The 22886-nt window shown below is 30.7% G+C and overlaps 1 protein-coding gene across 5 annotated transcripts; it reads right to left on the minus strand.

Moving 5' to 3' along the window:
• Positions 1 to 1610: 1610 nt before the first annotated feature.
• LOC148626441 (uncharacterized) lies at positions 1611 to 20265 on the minus strand. Of its 5 annotated transcripts, none has more exons than XM_088570448.1 (15): positions 20164 to 20265; positions 19579 to 19711; positions 18943 to 19090; positions 17908 to 17988; positions 17080 to 17181; positions 16774 to 16842; positions 16213 to 16338; positions 15445 to 15507; positions 12767 to 12829; positions 12302 to 12337; positions 11722 to 11830; positions 11109 to 11153; positions 10472 to 10825; positions 7248 to 7544; positions 1611 to 5936 (listed from the first exon to the last, which is right to left on the minus strand). In XM_088570448.1, exons 5-15 carry the CDS (start codon positions 17125 to 17127, stop codon positions 5671 to 5673), a joined length of 1476 nt encoding a protein of 491 aa, XP_088426574.1. In that variant the 5' UTR covers positions 17128 to 17181; positions 17908 to 17988; positions 18943 to 19090; positions 19579 to 19711; positions 20164 to 20265; the 3' UTR covers positions 1611 to 5670. The 5 variants fall into 5 exon arrangements, with proteins under 5 accessions (XP_088426574.1, XP_088426575.1, XP_088426578.1 ...); XM_088570449.1 differs by having other exon boundaries at positions 20107 to 20185; XM_088570452.1 differs by lacking the exon at positions 20164 to 20265 and adding an exon at positions 20030 to 20148 and having other exon boundaries at positions 12767 to 12808.
• Between the last annotated feature and the right edge of the window lie 2621 nt (positions 20266 to 22886).

The following is a 22886-nucleotide window of genomic DNA, read 5'->3' on the forward strand; positions in this document are numbered from 1 at the left end:
AAATCCCACAAATTTGCATCTTGAATTGTTGACAGCCATGCATTTTGTAAATTTGTTAATTTTCATCACTGTCTTTTTAAGTAGAGGAATAAAGTCTCTTGGAATGCCAGTTATCAACTTATCATGCCTGGAATGGTTTGCATCTGTCTAACCTTTATTTTTAATATAAACTGTATAGGTTTGCAGTGTATGAAATTCACAGCACATGGAATGTTGTTATTTTGACCAGTTTGATTTGTTAGTATGTTTATTCTAACTTTTTCTCTTCGTACTAATAAGCTTGTATTTTTAATATTTTTGACACAGTGGCATATTTTAAAAAATGCAACAATTTTTTTTCAAAATTAACTCTTTGGATTGAATTTACAGCTGATATTCTCGTCCATGTAGTCCTGCTATCCCTTCCATCAAATCATTATGAGGCTCACAGGGAGCAACCATTTGATTTTTTTATGGGGGTGAATCAAATTTTTTTCCTGTCTTTTTTATTTTGAGAAATTAATGAAAGGTTCTGCTGTCTTTTTTCTTTGGATTTTTTTATTATTTCAAAAAAATTAGGACATAATAGATCTGCCTTTATTGGCTGTCTTATTTTTTTTTTTTTTGATAATTCGAATGCTAGGTGTTTTTATCCTAACCCTCTTCCAATAAAGAAAATAAATAGTAGTTCCCTAAGGATTACAAAACTATATTGTTTTAATTAATCCTTTTTTGTGAGATATTTCTTTAAATTTTACACCAAACAGAAATATGGAATGCTTGCAAGTTACTTGCAACTACTTAAGGCACCTTATATCTTATTTGAAGGATAACAGTTGCAATTTGCCATTTAACAATTGTATATTTTCCATTCCTAGGTCTCCTTTTAACTACTCTACATTTTTATGGTTGAAATGATTTCAGTTGTTAATTGTTTTACATTCATTATACAGTCCATATAATTCACATATCTCATTGATAGTTTTTTTTTGTATTTTTTTCTCTATGATTCTCTCAATATCTGTGTCTTTTTGTTACAAATTCAAAGTTGTGAGAACAAATGCACAGCACAAACATTTACACGTCCTTTCACAATTAATATTATACAATGAATTTGACTGAAATTGCACTGCATCATTAGTTTCTGTTATAAAAAAGAAATTTACATGCTCATGTTGGTGAAATTGTATTTCTGAATTTCTTTTTTCTAATAGTTTTCTTAGCAAAACTGGATATTGTATTTCATTAACTGAAAATTTAAAGATGTCAGTGTATCCGCACCAAACTCAGCAAGCAGTTTGGTACATGTAATGATTTGATTCAGAATCTTTGTCTTAACATCTAGAATGTATTTTGACAACAATGTTTTCATAATAATATGCAAGTACCGTAATAACATAATGTGCAAGTAAGCAACTGATAGATTTTATGGGGGTGCACAATACAGATAGGCTCTGTCTGCACTTTGTCCTTATATATTGACATAAATGTACAGTTACAGTTTATTTTCTTAATTTGGCTTTTAATATGGTAACTGTAGCTGAATTAGCATGAAAATAATATAATAATGTGACTTCTTCAAGAGTTTAATACTGCTATTTGATATTGAACAAAAAATGTGATGTATATGTACAAGTACTGTATAATGGCATTTACAAGTCTGCATCAGGGTCATTCAGTGTCTTTTGTCTTTGCCGAGTTCCATTTTGATTGAGACATGTACATGTATACACATGTAATCTTTTGAATATGCTTTTTTCATTCAATGTTGAACTTTCCATGTTTCCATTTTTTCATATCCCTAAAAACATTTTACTTTTCACATATATTAGCTTAAGAAAGGGGTATAAAATATGTTATTTTAAACTACATGCATGTCAAGCCTTTGCCAAAGGGTTATTTTTTCTGTATGTAGCAGATAAAATAAATAGTTACAAAAAAGCCTATTTTAAAGGATTTATTTTAGTTATCATTAGGTCTCACTAACCACTTGTAACGTTTCCATTACTTTACATGTTAAAAAGTAATTTTCAAAGTCTCACTGTGAATTCCCTGGACAAATGACATCTTACAGTTGCATACCGTTGCGAAGCTTGGAAATTAAGGCTTCCAAAATCATTATGCTAATGGTGCGATGATTGTAGAAATTCTTCACAAAATTTACTTGAATAAATAATACTGAAAATCCACATTTTTTCCTGTTCTGCTAACTGGCAGCATGGAGGCAAATTACTCACACATGTAAACAATATTCATACACTTTTGTAGTTAATTACATATATGATTATAAAGTACACATTCTCAGCTTTATTTTGACTACTTTTAATCATAATACACACAAATAATACACTTACAATGCATATGTCTAGGTTCAGTGTGTTTTTGGTACTACATAGGGGGTGGCCATTTGACCCGGAAGTTGTTAATGAGACCTTGTTACAAGGTTACTATACTAAGAGTGTTTTCAATGTAAAAGGAACATCTTTCAACAAATCATGGCCTAATTTTATCACACTTCTCAAAACTACACTGTTTAAAACCCTTTATAAGACTTCATGTACACGTACTAGATAAATCTAATAAAATGCAAAATCTTTATGGAATTAATGTCATACACATTGTAATGGACTGGCATATTTTGACAACTTATTTGAAGAACTTTCCCCTAAGAAAATTTAAAGTGTGCACTCATATATATGCAGAAAAATGACATTTTTAAAGAATTTGACTGAATTAATTGTGTCACAGTCACCCACATGATAATTATATTGAACAATTAGCATTTCAGTCAATAATTTTAGACTGTCGTGGAAATTAAAAGTGTGCACACTAATACATTTTGCAAGAATATGACATTTCTTAAAGAATTCTGACTGAAATAAATGTGTCTCCACCACCCACAGGATAATCATATTGAACAAAATCAACATTTTAATAAATAATGTTGGATCCTCATTGAAATTAAAAGTATGTGATTCATATATTTGCAAGAGTATGACAATTCTGCAGAATTTTGACTAAAATATATGTCGCAGTCACTCACATGATAATTATTTTTAAATAAAAATTAACATTTTAGTCAATAATTTTAGACCCTAATGGAAATGAAAAGTCTGCGCACTCATACAGTTTGCAAGAATATGACATTTGTAAAGAATTTTGACCGAAATATATGTGTTGCAGTCACCCACATGACAGGCAGAAACCTACCCGAGTTGAATTATCTCCCATTTCATTATGATTTTCGTCTCTCGGGAAACAAATGGCTGTGACAGGCCGCTGTTGGTTCTGACACGGAAAATGATCGAATATGAACGACATTCACGTGTTAATAATATATGAGTGGCCGAAAGTACTTTCTACATGTATAGTGAACATGAAACGACAATTGTAGATCGTGCCGTTTGCTTGACAGATTTGTAAAACCATGATTTCTTTGGATGGATAAGTTGTGAAAAATTATTATATTTGTGGTAAACGGTGGTGCTCTGACGATATTTCTTGGGTCAAATTGGATCATGCGTTTTAATTTTATGGTAAGTATTTCTAGTTTCCTAGAAAGTAAAAATTATTTTCCTCCAAAGTTGCATACGGCAGTAATTCCCATAAACTTAAAATTTTACAGGTGAAGACAAAAAACACGTACATTATTAAGTAAACAAAAAGTGTCAAAGGTTGTAATGTAGAACGTACATGTACTGTCCTATAGCTTCATTCTTGATTTTAATCATCGTACGACAATCGTATCAATCTTAAAATCATTCAAGATCAAGTAGAATATAATAGCTAATGCATGATTCTTATGTACTCACAAGATGACAAGTTACCTATTTTGCCATTTTTGGAATATGTTCTATATTATGCCAAGACGCTGTATATATTATATTCCGAGTACATGACAATTAGAAAGCTTGTTAAAATTCGTCCAAAGGTTTTGTTATAGGCACCATGTTTATAAGCGAGGAAGGGCCAGATCGTATGGTCCCTTTGAAAAAAAGAGCTCCAAATTCTACGATATTTAACTCATCCATTTATTGAAATAAACAATTATAATCTGACAATAAAATCTAAGCACATGACCCCCTCCTGGAAGATAAAAATGGTTGCTTTCTTTACTAGTAAACTAAATATATTATTTAAAAGTTTAATTTTAAGTTAAAACTAGCAATTTTTCTTAAAGTGCATGTACAAATGTACGTGTGGATAGTGATAGAAACATGACTTAGTGCAGGCGACCCGTACCTATAATTTATTCATTATTTAACAAATATGATTGGCCATTGACAATTATTATTTTCAGTTCCCTAGTACTTCTTAAATATTAAACATAGTAAATGGTTTACAAGTAGTAAATTTCTCTATTTCTTTAATGTTACATTTATTTACTATTTTCCTTGTTTTCCGTAATAGCATATTCGTATCTGTGATCTTGGTAGCATTTACATGTAGCTATACTTTTACATGTATGTACTCATAACGTATACACATATATATATTTATAGTAACTGTTAACTATTTTATTTAAATATACATACATTCATTCTATTGTTGTAAATACTGTCAGTATTACTATATAATGCAAGCGTAATCAAGGGAACCGAGATTAACTGTCAAATTTTTTGGTCGTTCCCTCCGCGGCACTCGAACTCGTACCGCTGTGACATCTATGGCAACACCGCCTGCACTAAGTCCAGCGCCCTAGACCACTCGGCCAGCTAGGCTATTTATATATATATACATGTAAACAATGATATTTTGTGAATGGCCGTAATCGATGAAAATTGCAACATGAACAACGATTCTGGGATGATGATCACGACGAGCTCTTTTAATTGGAAATTCAATGTAAATTTAAAAAATCAAGATTTTTGTCCTAATCAGATTTGCTAATTCACATTAGTCGCACAGTTTCCATTATTAATTGCGGACTTCCTGTTCTAAATTACGTCACACAGAATAGAAAAAATGGTTTCAGGAACTGTGCAAGGGTATGACAGTTTAGAACAGCTTTGCATATTTTCTTTGTCACGACCCAGGACATTTTCTGTCAGGAACTGTCAGGAAATAGGGCTAGGACAGCCTCTTCAGACCCTGTTATGATTTCTATTCTAACTACTGTCATAGAACAGTTTTCCTGACAGATTCTGATAAAATTTAAGAGAGGTTAGAAGTGATCGCAAATGGATATCGAGATCTTCATTCATTACAATATGAATTTAACTGCAAATGGATTTCTTTCTTCCACTTTTTGCAACCTTGGAAAAAGGGTTTATTCGTATGCAATGACAATTATACATGTTTATTGTATAGGAAAGTAATTTGAAATTTGATTTTTTTTTTCAATAAAGACCGATGCCTAAGAATATAGTTTGTAATAAGTAATTTAAATTAACACAGCACCTTATATATAACACGAAATTACATCATTTAGTTGTTATTATTTTTCACTAAACATGATATCTCATTTAAAACAAAAGAAAATGTCTACAGCATGATTTAATCAATTATTAGAAATTGTCAGTAACGTCATTAAAACATTATGTTCTCTACATGAAGTACAAAAAAAATGAAGAAGAATAATTTCTTATTCGTCTTAAGACATAGTTCGGAATAGGTATTTCTAAAGGAAGCAAACTATGCCTTTACATGGTAAACATGTTCTTTATTAATTTTTGTTCTGCTATTAAATTCTTATTTTATTCTTCCAGTGGTGTTGGAACATCCCTGTGATTCATTTAGCGGAAAATTGCATAATGATGTTATTTTACTATAATATTTGCATGAAGTCGTTGCACTTCCTTCAAAATCACATGTGCATTTGGTTGGATTCCACTCTGTGCCGTTGCCACATGGTCTTAGCCATAATGTCGGAGAATCGCAATGATAATACATATTGCATAATACAGGATGTAAGAAGAAGTGTCCATTGTGTTCCTTCTCACAAGTTGTCAAATTTTCTACACAAAATAAAAACGTTTGAAATTTTAACAATATGTACCAGTAGCAAACGTGTTTTTTAATCGAAAAATTGAAATAATAAATGGGAAGAACTAAAACACACAAAAAGAGTTAACATTTTGTAGATAGCCTACGGCAAAATAAAAAAAAATCTAAATGATGTCTCCTTTCATCCCTGGTCAAAGGTATATGCAAAAACAAATAATAAACGTGCAAACTGGTATTGATATGTTCACTTAATATTTCACATTCGAGTGCAAAGGACAAAGGTCAGAGACAAGCCGGAAGTAAACGAAAATAATTATCTTAAATGAACCATTCATTAGACCAAAGCTAAGAACATAATACAACAATATAATGAGAGATAAGCTGAATATAAGGCAATTGGTCTTTTTTATGCCGGTTTGTTCGTGGATAATTCAGGTCGAGCCCTTTAGGCGAGCCCTTTAGGTGAGCCTGAGATTCTTGTGAGAAAGGCAGTAAAAAAAACCAATTGCCTCATATTCTGTTTGTGGAAAACATTCTTTCAGCACATGCATATGAAGTATTCACATCACAACTCATACATTATGCCAGAGCTTGCCGTATACTACGCATACCTTTTGTACCGTGCTAGATTTTTTACAATTAGGCTTCTGGAACAGCGTTATGTTGCTACAAGATTGAAGTCATCCTTACAAATGTTTTTAATGGCCGTCATATTGAATTTGTAGATCGTTGTATCCATCTACATCATAAGTACTGATTTTTTTCAATGTGTCATAGTTTTCATTTCCTCTTTCGTCTTGACTTTTTATAAGATACTCGGCAAGGTACACTCACCCTACCGATGCACCTTGGCCATGTTCCCGGTTTTTGATGGCCCAATTTGCTCATATAATTTTATTACTTTTGTATGCATCATTTTTGTTATTTTATGTTCTCTGTAGTGTATGTCTGATTTCCTTGTCTTGTCTCTATATCTGAATTACATTACATTTCCGCCAAAATGTTGGTGCCTTTGAGTACTCATGCCGATTCTCCATGGACAGACGGAAAGTTGAACCTGACACCATGTCCAAATTAAGGTAAGTAGCAAAAATAAATAATCTATTTAAAATCGTCTTTCTGATTGCTTTTCGGTAAAAAAAAAACTATACAAACATAAATCTACATTGGCTCATGTATTGGGAGAAATGAAAAATCAAGTTGATGCAGAAACGTAATTTGTGAAGTTATACTTGATTGTGCCATTTTAATGTGAATCAGAAATGATTTCAAATGGAAAAAAACGAATATACGTTTCTTAGCATTATGAATAATATACTCACTAGGTACATCACACAATTTTACACTTTTTGTTAAGTTATTTAGTTCCCCGTCGTGAGTGAGAGGTTTGCAAGAAATATTATATACCGGAACTTTTGACGTCTTAGGTATTGTCAGCTCTCTTTTCAAAATGGTTGTTCCAAGATCACATGATGTATTATCTCCTCTTAATGAATGGGTTGAGTCACCATCATGGATGAATATTGAAAGAGGGGCTTCCGAACAAACGTCAGTCAATTCACATGTAATGTTGATATATGATTTATCCTCGTTATCAACGTCAAGTTTTAAATTAGGATCTGTAAATAAGTCAAATTATATTTCCTTTGTTTTATGGTCAATTAGTTTTATTTTCTCTCTCCCTCTCTCTCTCTCTAGGGTAGGTAAGTGTTTGTTTGTGTAATGTAGTTGCGCTCCTTTATGATCGTATTAGGGTGACGTGTGGACGAAAACGTGATATCAAATGTACACCACCTGAAATTTTAATTTTGGCCCACTCTGTGTGCTCCGTGTGCGTGTTTTCGTGTAATTGTGTAACGTGCATCGTGGGATTCGTGTGCTTGCGCCTTTCGAGAGTGCCCTTTGTGCTTTGTTCTTTGTGTATCGTGCAACGTGTTTCGTGCAACGGTTCTGTATCCTGATTGGATGAAGAAAATAGTTCTCATGGTAAATCCATGTTACGGAATACCGTTGAAATTTCGTTTTCAGATCCTTTTACATTGAAAAGAAAATATGTTGTCAGGAATCATTATAAATATATAGGAAGTAATTGGTTTCAAACATTCGTAGATTATTTAAGACACATAGTTAAATACTGCAATATTTTAAAGGGCCTACCGAAATGGTCGGCGAAAAGTATCCCGATCGCAAATAATATCGGCTGGTTTGTTGTTTGAGAATAAAAATGTTTATATCGATTCGAATTTTTTATTTTTTTTTTCAAAATAAACGATATTGTACATATGCATGAAATTGTCATTTTGGAATTATTTTTCAACCATTTTTAAACATTACATGTGACGTTTATGGTTTTATCAAATGTTAATTAAAGAACTGTTTCCTGTAACCGACGCAAAAGTACAGTATTGGAATTTTACAGAAACAAACAAAACATTATGTTTTATCTTTAAACCATCAAAAGGTATTGTATCCATCAAAAATGTGTTCCAAATGATCCAAAATGTGTTCCAAATAATTGCATAAGTCATAAATACATTATCAACTAAAAATTGAGTATATTTAATCCCAACATTAATTTCAATATTTTCATACTTCGAGACCAATGAAAATGATTTGCAATGTGCCCGGTATATCAAAAATGGACATTTTATGATATAAAATATACAATATTAATTTTTTTTTATACAAATAAGATAGTATCGCATTTGATAAAATAGTTCCTAAAATAGTACTTCAACATAGAGAATGCTTCACCAATACTTTATAAATTTTATATTTTTTTTTCTCCTGGAACAAGTCAAATGTGTTAATTTCAATATTTTCATACTTCGAGACCAATGAAAATGATTTGCAATGTGCCCGGTATATCAAAAATGGACATTTTATGATATAAAATATACAATATTAATTTATTTTTTATACAAATAAGATAGTATAGCATTTGATAAAATAGTTCCTAAAATAGGACTTCAACATAGAGAATGCTTCACCAATACTTTATAAATTTTATATTTTTTTTTCTCCTGGAACAAGTCAAATGTGTTCCCAATGGTCCAAAAATAACAAAAATGGACATTTTCCACTTTTGTTCAATATTTAGAGCATTTAGTTGTTTTCACATCAATCAAAAATACTTTAAAAACTAAATATTGAGTATATATTACCCCAATTCTATACAAAAAATCAATATTTTTATACTCCGAGGCCATTGAAAATGTTTTTGCAATGTACCATATATAATAAAAATGAACATTTTTCATATAAAAAATACGACATTTACTTTTTGTTAACGAAAAAGATGGTATCACATCAGATAAAATAGCTAAATTACTTAAAAATTAAGTATGTTTTACAAATACTTTATGACATATTGGAACAAGGAAATGTGTTCTTGATAGTCCATATACAACAAATATGGACATTCCCTACATAAAAATTACTTATTTACTTACAATATTCAAAGCAATTAGATGGTCTCGCATAAGACAAAAATACTTTATTATTAAAAAAATGAGTATTGACACATATTTTATGAAATTTCTATATTTTTATACTCCTAGACCAATAAAGATATTTTGTAATGTACCATGTATTTTAAAATAGCCATCTTTCATATCAAAAATGCAACAAATAAAATATTTTTACCAATACGTTATGAAATTTGGATATTTTTATTCTCCTGGAACACGAAAAATGTATACCCAACGATCTGCATGCAACAATGATGGACATTTATCACATGCAAATAGTATTTTGTCATATTTAAAGTAATATGAAGGTATATATATAAAAACTTTATGAACTAAAAATCTGGAAATTTTACCCAAATATAATGAAATTTCAAAATTTCGTACTCCAGAGCAATGCATTTTTTTTGCAATGTTCCATGTATAACGAAAGTGAGCGTCATTTTATATCGAAACACATATGGATATTTAAGGAGTGTTTATATCGAATGTAATTATTCTAGCATAATACATATTAATGTAAAACTACATCTATGATGTTAGCAATCAACAAAAAGTGACGAACAGACATACACTATATTCCATAATATATTATTAGTTTCGTTTCGCAAGTCAAATTCCGGAAAATACCAATAACAGAGTTGAATATTTTATGCAAAGACGATAATTCCTGTATCTTGCTTCAAGCAACATGTTTCTTGTGGCTTTCGTGTATCGTGTGCTTCATGTGCATGTTTCGTGGGAAATGTGTTGTGTTTCCAGTGCTTCGCGTGCGTGGGATTGGGAATGTTTCATTTTTGAGGATAATTATTTAGTGTAGTTCCTACAAAGATAGACTAAGCGGTTTGTTTTATCAATTGATATTTATTTATTTTTTTTTTTGGGGGGGGGATACTATATCACCAATCGCTTACAATGTTAATATGTTAATAAATCCCAATGCAATCGAATTTTTAATAAGTTTCCTGTGGTATTTCAAATTTAAAAATGAAATGTAGATGGTTTATATTATTTTGAACTATTTTTTTTCTCAATTGACATTTTATCCTTGAAATTCATATTGAATGTGGTGTACTCACACGAACTGTCTAAATATACGTCATAGGTCTCATTGTGGGTCCCCTCATATTCCAAAGTCACTGTGTAATTTCCGGCATCTTCGCAAGTCATTTTGAGTATTCCAATTTTTAGTGGCTGTTCATTTCTAGAAACATTATAATCAACTACCCAACCATTCTTTTCCTCATTGAATTCATCATTTTTAAAACTGACAATTAAGTTTTGTTTTTTCGTGTATTTAAAATACCTTGATGAATTTCGAAATATTGTAACTCCTGTTAAGATTTCGCTCTGCGATGAATTCGCGTAGAATGACTCAGGGGATAAACATATTTGACTCCCGAGATTCCCAACAATATGTGTTTCACCGCAATCTACAATGTAATTTAAAAAACTGTTTTAATATGGTTGAGTTTATAATAAAATCAACGGTTATCACAAGTTATAGATGTAAACATTTAAAATGAAAGTAATTGAGCATTTAGATTATGATTACGCGTGTTATATCTGTTAATCTGTATATCTACACTTTATCTATAAAGAATAATGACTTTTATTTAAAACAAAAAAACACTTTTGAATCTTATAGAAATAAATGCGTAATAATAAGTATTAATGGCTTATGTTTGTCGTAAAGACTTTAGTGACTCTACTCACCGCCTAGAAGAAAACTCGGGTTACGGTTGGGTTTAAGTTTTTCGTCTAAAAAAATGGAAATGATAAAAATCACTGTATCATTGAGTCGTGTTCCTTTGTGAGAATAACTTGAAAACTTTTTTTTCTCGACCGACCACCTAACTTTACATAATCCTTTAATCTAGATTTGTGTAAATCAATTGTAAGGCCATTTAAAATAATGAATAAAAACTGTCAAAAAGGATTGCCTGAAAAATCGAAATAAATTGTATGTGATTATATTTGTCAGCAATTGCTAGTATAGACTTGTCACTGGTTCAGTTTTCTTAGGTAGTGTTCTTAGGACTCGTTGTTTAATGCATTCTTTTGAAGTTTTTTGTGCTGTATTTTTCTCCAGTTTCTATTGTTTTATTTTCTGGATTTTGATTTGTTGTCTAAGGCAACCGGTTGGGTATTGCTATGTTTTTGCAGCCTATTTTGTACCTAAACACCATTAATATATGCAGATAACTCAGCGGCAGTATTAAGTTAATCGAGTAAGTAATGCGATATCTCCCTATATTGGTGTTTAGTTCCATGAATCAGTTTACTTAGATTGACACAAATCAAGTTGTATCTTATTTATCTTACCAACCTTCTATAAATTTCTTGACATATAAAGACAAAAACGCTATTATAGCAGAAAAGATTGCCATGACGATGATAAAACAGCAGATTCTAAGCGCTTTCATGCTGGCCATATTCTGAAAGTCGAAAATAGTTTACAAAAGGTATTAAAATATTTAGAAATAAACATATTAATAAAAATATTCAGACGTGATATAACAACTAGTTCGAGTGTATGCGAACATTTGTTTTATCTATTTTCGTCCCGAAAATCCTGGAACCTTATTTCAAACTTTTAAATGAAGATGCTTGTTTCTACAACTCAACCCAAAATCATCAATTTAGAGCAAAAATACAGAGCATAAACACATGAGGCATATCACTGAATTTTACATTAAATAAGTATATGCTGACAAATTTTGAGAATCCAATCTCAGCAGCCAAGGTACGTTAATTCAAAGTTCCAACTGTTTTGAAATCGTGTGGGTTGTTAAAACAAAGTTCAAATGTTAGGTTTTTCGTCTTACAGATCATTGGGAAATGACAGAGATTTCAATTACAACTTCTTTAGAATATAAAAAATACGATAACTTTAACAGTGTACATACGTTTTTCCTCATTTCATAAAACTCGTATTCGTCAATCTACAAAACAAACCAAATTTACACCTATCAAAATATAGATGGCGTTTTATTTCTTTACACATTGTTTTGACCACTGTTTATAAACATTGAAGATTGTTTTCTGCATAAGATTTTCAATTTCAAATATCTCTTGCTCACTCATATTATACTAACATTACATCTTCTGTCTCTTGTTTCTTACTCTTTTCGACATTTTGTTTTGTTTTAATATATTGTGATGGGGGCCTGTAAACAAAACCATGTCATTTTCTCCGAACAATGAAGATTAACGTACAATTTGATTTTAAAATGTGACCAAATGGACTTTAATATCCGAACTGACCGTACTTGAATCCATTCAAATTTGCGTGTGATCTTGCAAAGTTATAAATTCAAACTTCCACGACTTGATTAGATATACTTTAAATGCACTAATTTGACAGCACTAACCGTGTCCGTATCGTTGTCTGTAACTGTCCATATTTGCTTCTCCTTGATAGAATTACAAACATTCTGCAGTTTAAAGTATTATTATTTTACTTACAATTTTATATTATTATTTTTTTTTATTAAGCCTTTTACAAATATCAAAAAAATATCCGATGAAACTTTAATTCAGATTCTTTCAACGAGGAGAAATATATTGTTTTACTAATGTCAATGTTTATTAATTGCGATTCACCCAGCTGAAAATGTCATGTAGAATTTCACTCATAGAGCTAAATGTGTGTGTAGCTTTCGAGCTATCTCACTTTTACTACTTACTGAACTTGTGACTGCGAATTGGATTTGGAATTTTATTGACATTTGTGAAACTTCATCCTACTATTCTATTAAAATAAGCTTATTTGCTGATAATTAAAACCACCCTTTATGAAAGAGGTAAATCAACCGAAGAACAAATAATACATCTCGGGTTAAACAATCGAGAACACATGTTAAAAGGACGCTGTGAGCAAACAAAAGAAAACACCTTTTAGATGAATAATTCTAAAGTCTGTAAACCTGAACAAATTAGGTTAGCAGTCAACTTTTCACGTGCGTATACTCGTGATATACATGTAGGCGTAGTGACACCTTTCAAGATAAGTAAATAAATTCTGAACTAAACAAAATTACCAGAATACAAAAAGCGAAAGGGTCGTTTGCTACGCTGAAAAACATCTGGGAAACCACCAAGATCAGAACCAGCACTGAATTTAAAATCTTCAAGAGCAAGGTATTTGGAGTATCATTGTATGGGACAAAGTCATGGAATAGCACAAATACCATAAATAACCAACTAGATGTCTTCAAGACGCCATGTCTTCGACGGATTCTGCACAACATATTCTGGCCACAAAAGATCCAAAACAAAAAAACATTATGAGAGAACCAACACCGTACCTCTATCAAAGGCAATACAAAAGAAGAAATGGAGATGGATAGGACATGTTTGCAGGAAACGGCAAATTTATCTTAAAAAATGACAAATACCAGTTGAATCTCCTCCCTCAAGATCTTATTACATAGCTTTTTATTTTCTATAAATTATATTCATGAATGAATTATTAGAATGGGTGTTGCATGGCACCGTTTTACTTACGTCAAATGAAGAAAGATGGTGTTCCATTAAAAACCCAAATAATCCGGAGTAATTGATCATATGGGAAATATTTTTTTATGTTAATCCAACAAGACCTACATTATTACTGACTATAATACATTACACATATTGCATGGAATAACCAACAAACACACCCTAGTGGGAAAATGCTGACACATTCATAAAAATACTTTGCTAATATTAAAAAGACGGGATATATAAATACTTGTGGTCAGGTATTGCAGCAATTTAAATTACAGTTCTAAAGTGTTTGTTGGTGGAAAGTATAATAAATCGTTTGTTATAATAATCAAGAGAACCAAGGTTGTAGCGGTAATCAAAAGAACGTAATCCAGAAACAAAGACCAGACATGGAAAACAGACACACAAAACAAAGACCATGAAGTAAATGAAATCATACATACAAAATAACAAAAGCAAATGAGCAACTCGGACTCCACTAAAAACGGGGAGCATGGACCTGGTGCCACGGTAGGGTAAGCGTCTTCTGCTTTTCTAAAAAAAACACCCGCCAAGTTGCTCATAAAAAAAAATCAAGTCCGGGGTAGACAAAGGAGGAAAGGAAAACTATGACACGTTGAATAAATCAGTTTTCATGGCGCAGGTGGATACACCATAACATTCCATGAGTTTATGGTGATGACCATAAACCTTCTGTAGTAATGACTTCAATCTTGAAGCAACATAACTGTTCCAAAAGCCTATTTGTTAGAATTATAGCGCGATACAAAATATCTGCGAAGTTTCGGCAAGTTCTGGCATAACGTATGAGTTATGCGCTGAAGGGATGTTGCCACAGATGAAAGGAAAGTTGACAATTTTGAATGAAAAGTCGTCACGTTTTTCGTAAAGTTTGGTCAATAGTTTTCCTTTACCATCGAATTCTAGGTGTAGGTCAGGATATGAGGCTGGTTTCACAGTTTATGTAATATCCTTTATCTCAAGTTCTGTGGGGTAGATGCGATGTATCAAATCCCCGAAAGTAGGATTGTTTATCGATAAGACGTCATCTTTATAACGGAAACTGAGATTAAAGGATGAAACTTAATACATGCTATTAATCTTATATGAAATAGATTATCGTAACAATGGATAACAAATGATAGTTACAGTTAAGAAATTACAAAATAAATCGAATATATTTTTTGTATTCTTTTTGACAGTCATTTGGAAAGAAGAATTAACTTTTAAGATATAAAACTGGTTATCTAGTTAAATTCAAGGAAGGTGTACAAATTTTCTCTAATTCGGGTCGAAACACAGAGTGACTTACAACATTGTTCACATCTGAACAGAAGGAAAATAGAAGTCTTCTTCGGAACTAACAAACTTATGCGTACATTTTCAGCTAATTAATGCATATATGCTCGCGTATGTAGGCATTTGTACTTGTAATGCTCTAATTTTACACGTGTGCTCCCAGCATTCGTCTGGTTTGAATTACTATTAAAAATAAAAGACCATGTTTAACTTCAACTGGAAGGTATTATTTATATTAATACTTAATTTTCACAGTTCTTACCGTGTCCATATCGGTGCCTGTTATCGTCCATATTAGCTTCTCTTTGACAGAATTACAAACATTCTGCAAATGAAGACGTTTCTGTTGTGAACTAGTTTAAGATAAATTAAGAGTTGAAACCAACAATTGTATCGGAACCAGCCTTACACTTACAAATAAAAACTATTTAGATTAAAAAACCTAATGATAATTCTCCACATATACTAAAACCAGTCAAGGAAATTTTGACAGAATTTATGCAACGCCTGCAGATTTAAACATAAAATGCCATGCCCTAAAAAGTCGGACGAGGAACGAAAAGTTACGACATAGTGAACAAATCGATTAACTAATTCTTGATAGATAAACCAGAGCAATCCCCTAGTTAATGATGATATACACAAAACTTTGGTCGGGATTCCTATCTCAGCTTGTAGCAATTGAACCCTATTTCAAATGTACAATCGGTATTAATTTAACTCGGTACGAAAAGCCCGCACAGTGTCTACATGTTCTGGCATATGCGAAATTTTATATGTATAAATTGTGACGTGACGTCTTTAGAGGATGTTGAAAAAACAGTATTCACGGTGTCCATATTGTTGTTTGAAATCGTCAATAGGTGTCTGTGAACATCTGCATTAAATCTGATAAGCACCCTTACTTTATGTAGAGAGACATACTATACGTATACGATACTCGTCACAAACATTCTTCATAGACAAACTATGATGTCGCAAAAAGGATTTGCTTTTATTAAGTAATTGAGTATTTTGCATAAATACATACCTTTTTTAAACTTTGGATTGGTGACTCAATGTAAGTAAATGACCCACTGTCGTTATTTAATGAGAGATCCAAATGTTTGGCCTCTTTGTTACTGCTAAATTCGACGGGGTGCTGTTGTATTCTTTCCTAAAACATTAAGTATTGTTTACATATTTTTTCCACAATTTCAACGTTCGAAACATGGTTAAGTTGATTTCCCGTTCATAGACATTGTTTTTATCTTGAAAAAATCGTGTTATTTGTTGATTGTAACAAATAAGATGTATGAGAATTGATGATGTCTCTATGGCAGTAAAGCTTTTTTTCAGTACATGGATTAATCGACTAAAACATGTACGGTTTATTACAAAATAAAAGCATTTTGACCTAGACTTATTCTAATCTTGACTAGATAGTACGACCTTTATTTTTTGTCTACAGTTACGCCTGCATATCTAACTATATGATAACTAATATATGTTCATAAACCGCTTTGTGGTCCCTTTAACACACCCGCCCCGAAGAAGTTCAAATCGACAAAAACTGGTATAATATTTATACAATTTTACATAAGATATATACCTTGTAATGTCGATGATTTTTTCCCCTTTTACTGCGAGTGATTTCTTCATTGCCACATGTAGTCTCATGCTGTAAGAAATGTTTTAAAAAAATATTTTCCCAGACAATTTTAAAGTTTAAATCGAAGATAAAGATCCTGTTATTTGTTATTTACATGTAAAGGCACGGTCTGTATAATATATTTTGAACTTTGAAATTTTGAAAGATTTATTCAATATTTGTTTATTGGGAAAAAATCCAGTATCAATTATTATGACGGAGAAATGCTAGGATCAAATGAACTAGTTATCAAAATGACATTCCTACCTTTAAACCAGGATATATCTTTTGTAATTCCTCATTAATGGTGCTCATTTGCCAACTAACATTTAGTCCACTAAAATTGGTATGTATTGTCTTTGGTGGCCCCTGCAGAAATGTAGAATAGATTTTTCTTATTCCATGCTAATACATAAAAGAATGACATGTTTAATGCTGGAATTTACAACTTTGCATAAATGATGTATGTTTTAAATGCTTGGTTTTTGCAGAACTAGCACTAGTCTGACCAGTAACATTTGTAGTGATATATTACATTTACGCTTCTCTTTTTTGCGATCAACATAAAATATATAGTAACAAAACTAATCCAAAATATCAATGAATATAGACTTGAATAATAAACTGTGTGCGTAACTTTATTTTCCTTCAAACAATTTTCTATTATCCAAAATACTTCATAAAGTAATGTTACGCTTCTGAGGGTTTTTTTCTTTGTAAACAGTATTTAAATGTACGAAATATTAAAAAAAGATTTTACAACTATGGAAATTTATAATTTAAAACCTAAAGCAAAATGAATTTGCAAGTATGATTTTGATACAATATTAGTAGTTGCATCTAAAAACAATTGAACCTGCCTTAAGCGGTCTTTTCATTTAAGGCAGAACGAAATCATGGGTGAAGAAGAGAAGTAGTCAAGCAAGATACGGGTTAATAAACATACAATGTAAAACAAGTTTTTTTAATGATAATTGTAGACAGCTTATTGGAGGTGGGTCGTCGTTAAGACAGGTAAGACTGCATCAAAGTTTTGCAATGACTCACACAGAAATGTATTTATCATGTAATATTCATTAATCAAAATAAACATACCTTGCACGGAATGTTGATATTTTCGTCATCACCATTTTTTTTCCTTTTCGTCTTTTTATTAGGACATGGTTCCTTTATATTCTTAATATAAAACATGACTCAAAATTTTACACCAGTAATACATTATAAGTTTCATTTATCAAGTTCCTTTCAATCTATCAGTAATACTAAATTTTTGACGATGTCATAATGTCTTTGTCCTGGATCTAATGTTTTTATAAAGATATTTGAAAGATATTCTTCAGCTCTTGAAAAATATAATCTTAATATGCTAATTTCCTATTCAATCTCTAGCGCCCCTTTTCAATACCCTTTTACAATATTGCAACAAACTATTTAAACAAATCAGTTTTATTTTATATATTGTTTTAGAAAAACAAAATAGTTAACTAAATAGCTAATTGTAACATTTAGTAGTTTCATGTAGAAGTTGTAAATAAGTTGACAAATGCGTTTACAGCAATTCTCACCGATTATCAGTTTAAACAGAAACATTACGATATTTGCAGTTATTATTTAAGAAACTCCATTTCATTATTGTTTTACCAGGGTCTGGTGACTTACGTTACATCATTTTATAATTGGATCAAATAACGACATAAATATTCAGCTCTTGGTAAAAACAATGATAAAATTGAGTTTCTAAAAGGATTAGTCTCTTCATATTTTCGATTAGACGAAGCCTATGTGTTGCACGAAACATTTATCATGTGTTTATCATTTTTTACCATGGTTGTGATCTAAAGAGCTTTGAAGCACGTCATATCATAAGATAAATGATTTTTATGTCTTTTAATTTATGGTCTTTTTTTCTTTTGTGTTATGTAATGGTGGTTTTTCACTTGTTTTTTCCTCATTTTTTTTTCAGTTTTGTTTTGTTTTGGTGTACTTCTGTATTGTTCTGGTATTGTTTTGTGTTTTTTTATTATTATTTTTTTCGATGTGTTTGATTGGGTGTGTTTTTTTTTGTTTTCTTGTTCGTTTCTTGGATTTTTTAAATTTCATTTAGTTATTTATTTTCACTTTCCTACTCACTAAAAACGATACATATGGATCACTACCAGTGGAAATGTTGGAATCATAAGAATCGTTACTCTTTCTTCTTTCACGACATTCAGTTTTGTTGATTCCTTGTAGATGTTCATGGTCTGCTGATCCTTTTGTTGCATTAGTTCTACCAAAGCTGTCAATGTATTGAAAATGATTTGCTTCATTCAATAAGATAAGTTTTGAATTATGATATATTAATCGGATGTCATGTTTATTATGAAAATTTCTGAAATGAACACAAGTTCTGCCTATATACTTTCGTCCTATCAGGTAGTCGTCATTAAACGATATGAAGGCATTTAAATTAGTGCCATATTTTACATTTTCTTACACGAAGTTTCACCTTGTTTTGTTTCATAACAAGAAAACAATTACACTATTCAATATTCTAGATTACAACATGTTAGCCAAGTATATTCTTAACTGTGGTTAGATTATTTTTAAAAAAAAAGCGCTTTCTGCAAATCTTTTAATGTAAACTTTTCTAATTACATGTATCTATAGTGAAATAAAAAAATGAAGCATTGGCATACAGTCGGGTGCTGTTCATACCGGAATTAACAAATTTTGTTAACACGTTAATGCATCAAATTATGTGAAATTCTCAATAGCTTCTCTTACTCAAATGACACGTATGGGTCCTCTTACTGGAACTGCAACTGTTAGAACTGTTCCGAAATCCATCGACAACTGTATTTAATATGGAAGGTGTTCCTTTGCGTAACATTCTTAAAGATGCATTTTGATTTGAAAACTGCAGCACTGCAATAAAACACATTTTATTAATACAATCTTAAGATCTTCGATGATTTGTTACAAATACATATTCGTTTAGACTTTTTTTAAACATATTCGACAGATGAGAACCCAGACTGGACGGAACAATCCCACATATTTTTTTATTATAAAATAAATTTGTTTATTTCAATTAAAAGCTTTTGAAAGTCAACATTTTTACATCACATAAAATATACTGAATATTACATTCAAAAACCTTTATTATGTGCTGTATCTTGCGTTGTATTTGTGATCGGTCATTAAGTTCTGTGTCAGAAAAGTTAAACGAACTTACCTTATTTCATGAATTAAAATTATTTTGTTTGTAATCTCTTGTTCAGGTTTATTAAGTCTACAAAAACATCTTTTTACCTCAAAAACTTCATAGAACTACTCTCTTTTCTTTTTTATTCATAATAATACACGTACGTAAGATTTATGTTTGTCATAATTCCTTCTGTCAACAATAGAAGTGCAGAATTTCATGTCAATCTAACGCCGTTATCAATCTTGAAGGTTGGGGTAATCATTCGTTTACATTAATTACGTAATCAATTGTAGAAACTAGACGAGATAACTTTCTACCCTACTTAAATGACAAACGCATTGGGTTGTGTTTAATATGCCCAATAAGACATTTTTTATCAATTTGCTAATAACAACCAGGATATTAACGTTCAGTAGATAGATTTTTTGGATATATCGGTTATCTTTAGATTGTACATGCTATGACATTAAGAAAAATCAAATATACATTGGAACCACTGACACATTTTACCATCTCCATTCTAATAAGTGGTTATTTTATAGTATCATATCAGTTGTTCTTTAATTGAACTACGTGCGTTTAAGCAACTGCGAAACCAGTAAACGTACATTTGCCATAAAAGTATCACGTCACCAAATGTTCAACTAGAACCCATTTCTTCTTTTTTAGTGGAGACCGAGTTGCTCATTTACTTTTATGTTATGTCTGTTGTTGTTTGTGTCTGTTATCGGTGTCTGGTTTTTGTACTTGGATAACATTCATATGATTTCCGCTAGAACCTTCGTTCTATTCATTACCCTTTCGTTATAATTAAAAATATATCTGTACCCTTTTTAGCTATAGAGTTTTAGCTTTGTATATGAATTGCTAATGCTTCTTAACATTAGACTATCGAAAAAGGAGGTTATATTCCCACAAATTTTAATTGCATTTAAAAGTGTAAAATAATTGAATATCTATTTCAGATACCGCTTAGGTAATACTCCAGTTTTACAAATATTAAATTTACTTTCAAATTAATCAAGTTTTCATTTATTATTTTTTGGAGATTTGTAAGGTGCATTACAAAAATCCAAAAATCTAAGCGGTTTCTGAACTAGATATTCAATTATTTTACACTTTTAAATGCAATTAAAATTTGTGGGAATATAACCTCCTTTTTCGTTAGTCTAATGTTAAGAAGCATTAGCAATATAAAATTAGATTTTTGTTAAAAAAAGATTTATAAGTTCAATTCTAAAATATCAGAAACTTATTCTAAAACATGTGCTCCTTTCTATCGGTCTTTTTTTTTTTTTTTTTTTTTTAATGCCATGTTCATTCATTGTTTTCTTCAAAAGATTAAAAAGATGGTACGGATATATTCTAACGAATGATGTCGTTATTTTAAGTAAAAACAATGGAAGTGTTCAGAAAATAAATTAAATTGCCTTTCCAAACATATTAATTCATATCAAGTCTTTAAGATACATGATTCGTTTTATCCAAAGTACCAGTAGTATTTAGTATTTTAAAACCACATACGCTTTAAACGAAAATGTACATCGATAATACTGAACACGGGTAACCTGTTAGAGGGGTTTAGTACAATGGGTATTACAGCATAAAGAAAGTGTGGTAAAAAAAAATAAGTATAACCCGCAACTAGCAAATCAGTGGTTTGACTTTTGCGCGGTCTAAAAACAATATAAATAAAATACGCTCAAAATGTATTAATAATTCAGTTTTACCTAAACAACACAACAATAGTATGCTAGAATTTGCATGTCATATAATTTATTCATGATACTTATTAAACCATTTATGATAACTACTTATAACGAATAGGTTTTTGCATAAGGTCCGTCTATTCATTTTTGGTTTGTATTTCCAATTTCGTGGGTTCGTTATATTTCTGATACGTACCGTCAAGATAAAAAAAATACATAGATAAATTGTGAACATCAAAATAAAATTCTGATTCTAATTCACGCTTTTTGCAAAGTTTAAATTATTTTGTACAGCTTTAAAATACAAAAACGAAAACATGTGAATGAAATTAAAGGTTTTTGAAGTCGTTTTTCTTTAATATCTAACATTTTACTAGTGCATACCATACCGAAATTTCACTTACTTTAAAACGAAACTTAGACACATACAATATAGTATTGTAAATACTCGCAATACAGACAGAAATGTAAAATTTGCATTGTAGATAAGAATAATTACAGAGAAATATGACATTAATTATGAAGAGTGTCCGTTGTTTATATTTACGTATTTTTGCCAGATTTTTAGTATCTTTTGGTTTTATCTATTCCATAGAAATATGCTTTGCCCTATGACCCCCTCATTTATTTTATAATTTCATTAAACACACCGTCTATCAAATACTACATGCAGTTTGAATGGTTTTTTTTTAATGAAGAGCTCGTTATTTTTATGGGGTTTTTATCATATAAAGCCTATAAAAAATCAAAAGAAATCCTTTACCCACCAAATTTTAAATGCGTATATGGATATTTCAAAAACGTGCACACTGATCCGTCATTTTTTCTACTTATATTTTTCTTGTATTGTAATATTTTACACAACCCTTTGAATTCATTGTTACCATCCACAATAGCCGCGACCATTCTTTACATATATTCATATATAACCAACAAAAATGTATATGACAACTAGCCACAATTTTCATTCAAATTTGGAACACGTAATAAATGTAATTGATTTACTTTCAAGAAAACTACGATTTAACCAATATGAATGAAATTGTAAACCGTATTTTTAGGCAGACTGAGTACAAAGTTTGTGTTATTGTTTTTTATTTCTTATTATTTTTATTATTTATGTTACCTCATACAGTGTATCATGAGGTATTTGCTTATGTTCTTTGATGCTGTGG

Source organism: Perna viridis, chromosome 2, assembly GCF_037379345.1.
Source record: "Perna viridis isolate PV_CMFRI_1.1 ecotype Kerala chromosome 2, ASM3737934v1, whole genome shotgun sequence".
Lineage (NCBI taxonomy): Eukaryota > Metazoa > Mollusca > Bivalvia > Mytilida > Mytilidae > Perna > Perna viridis.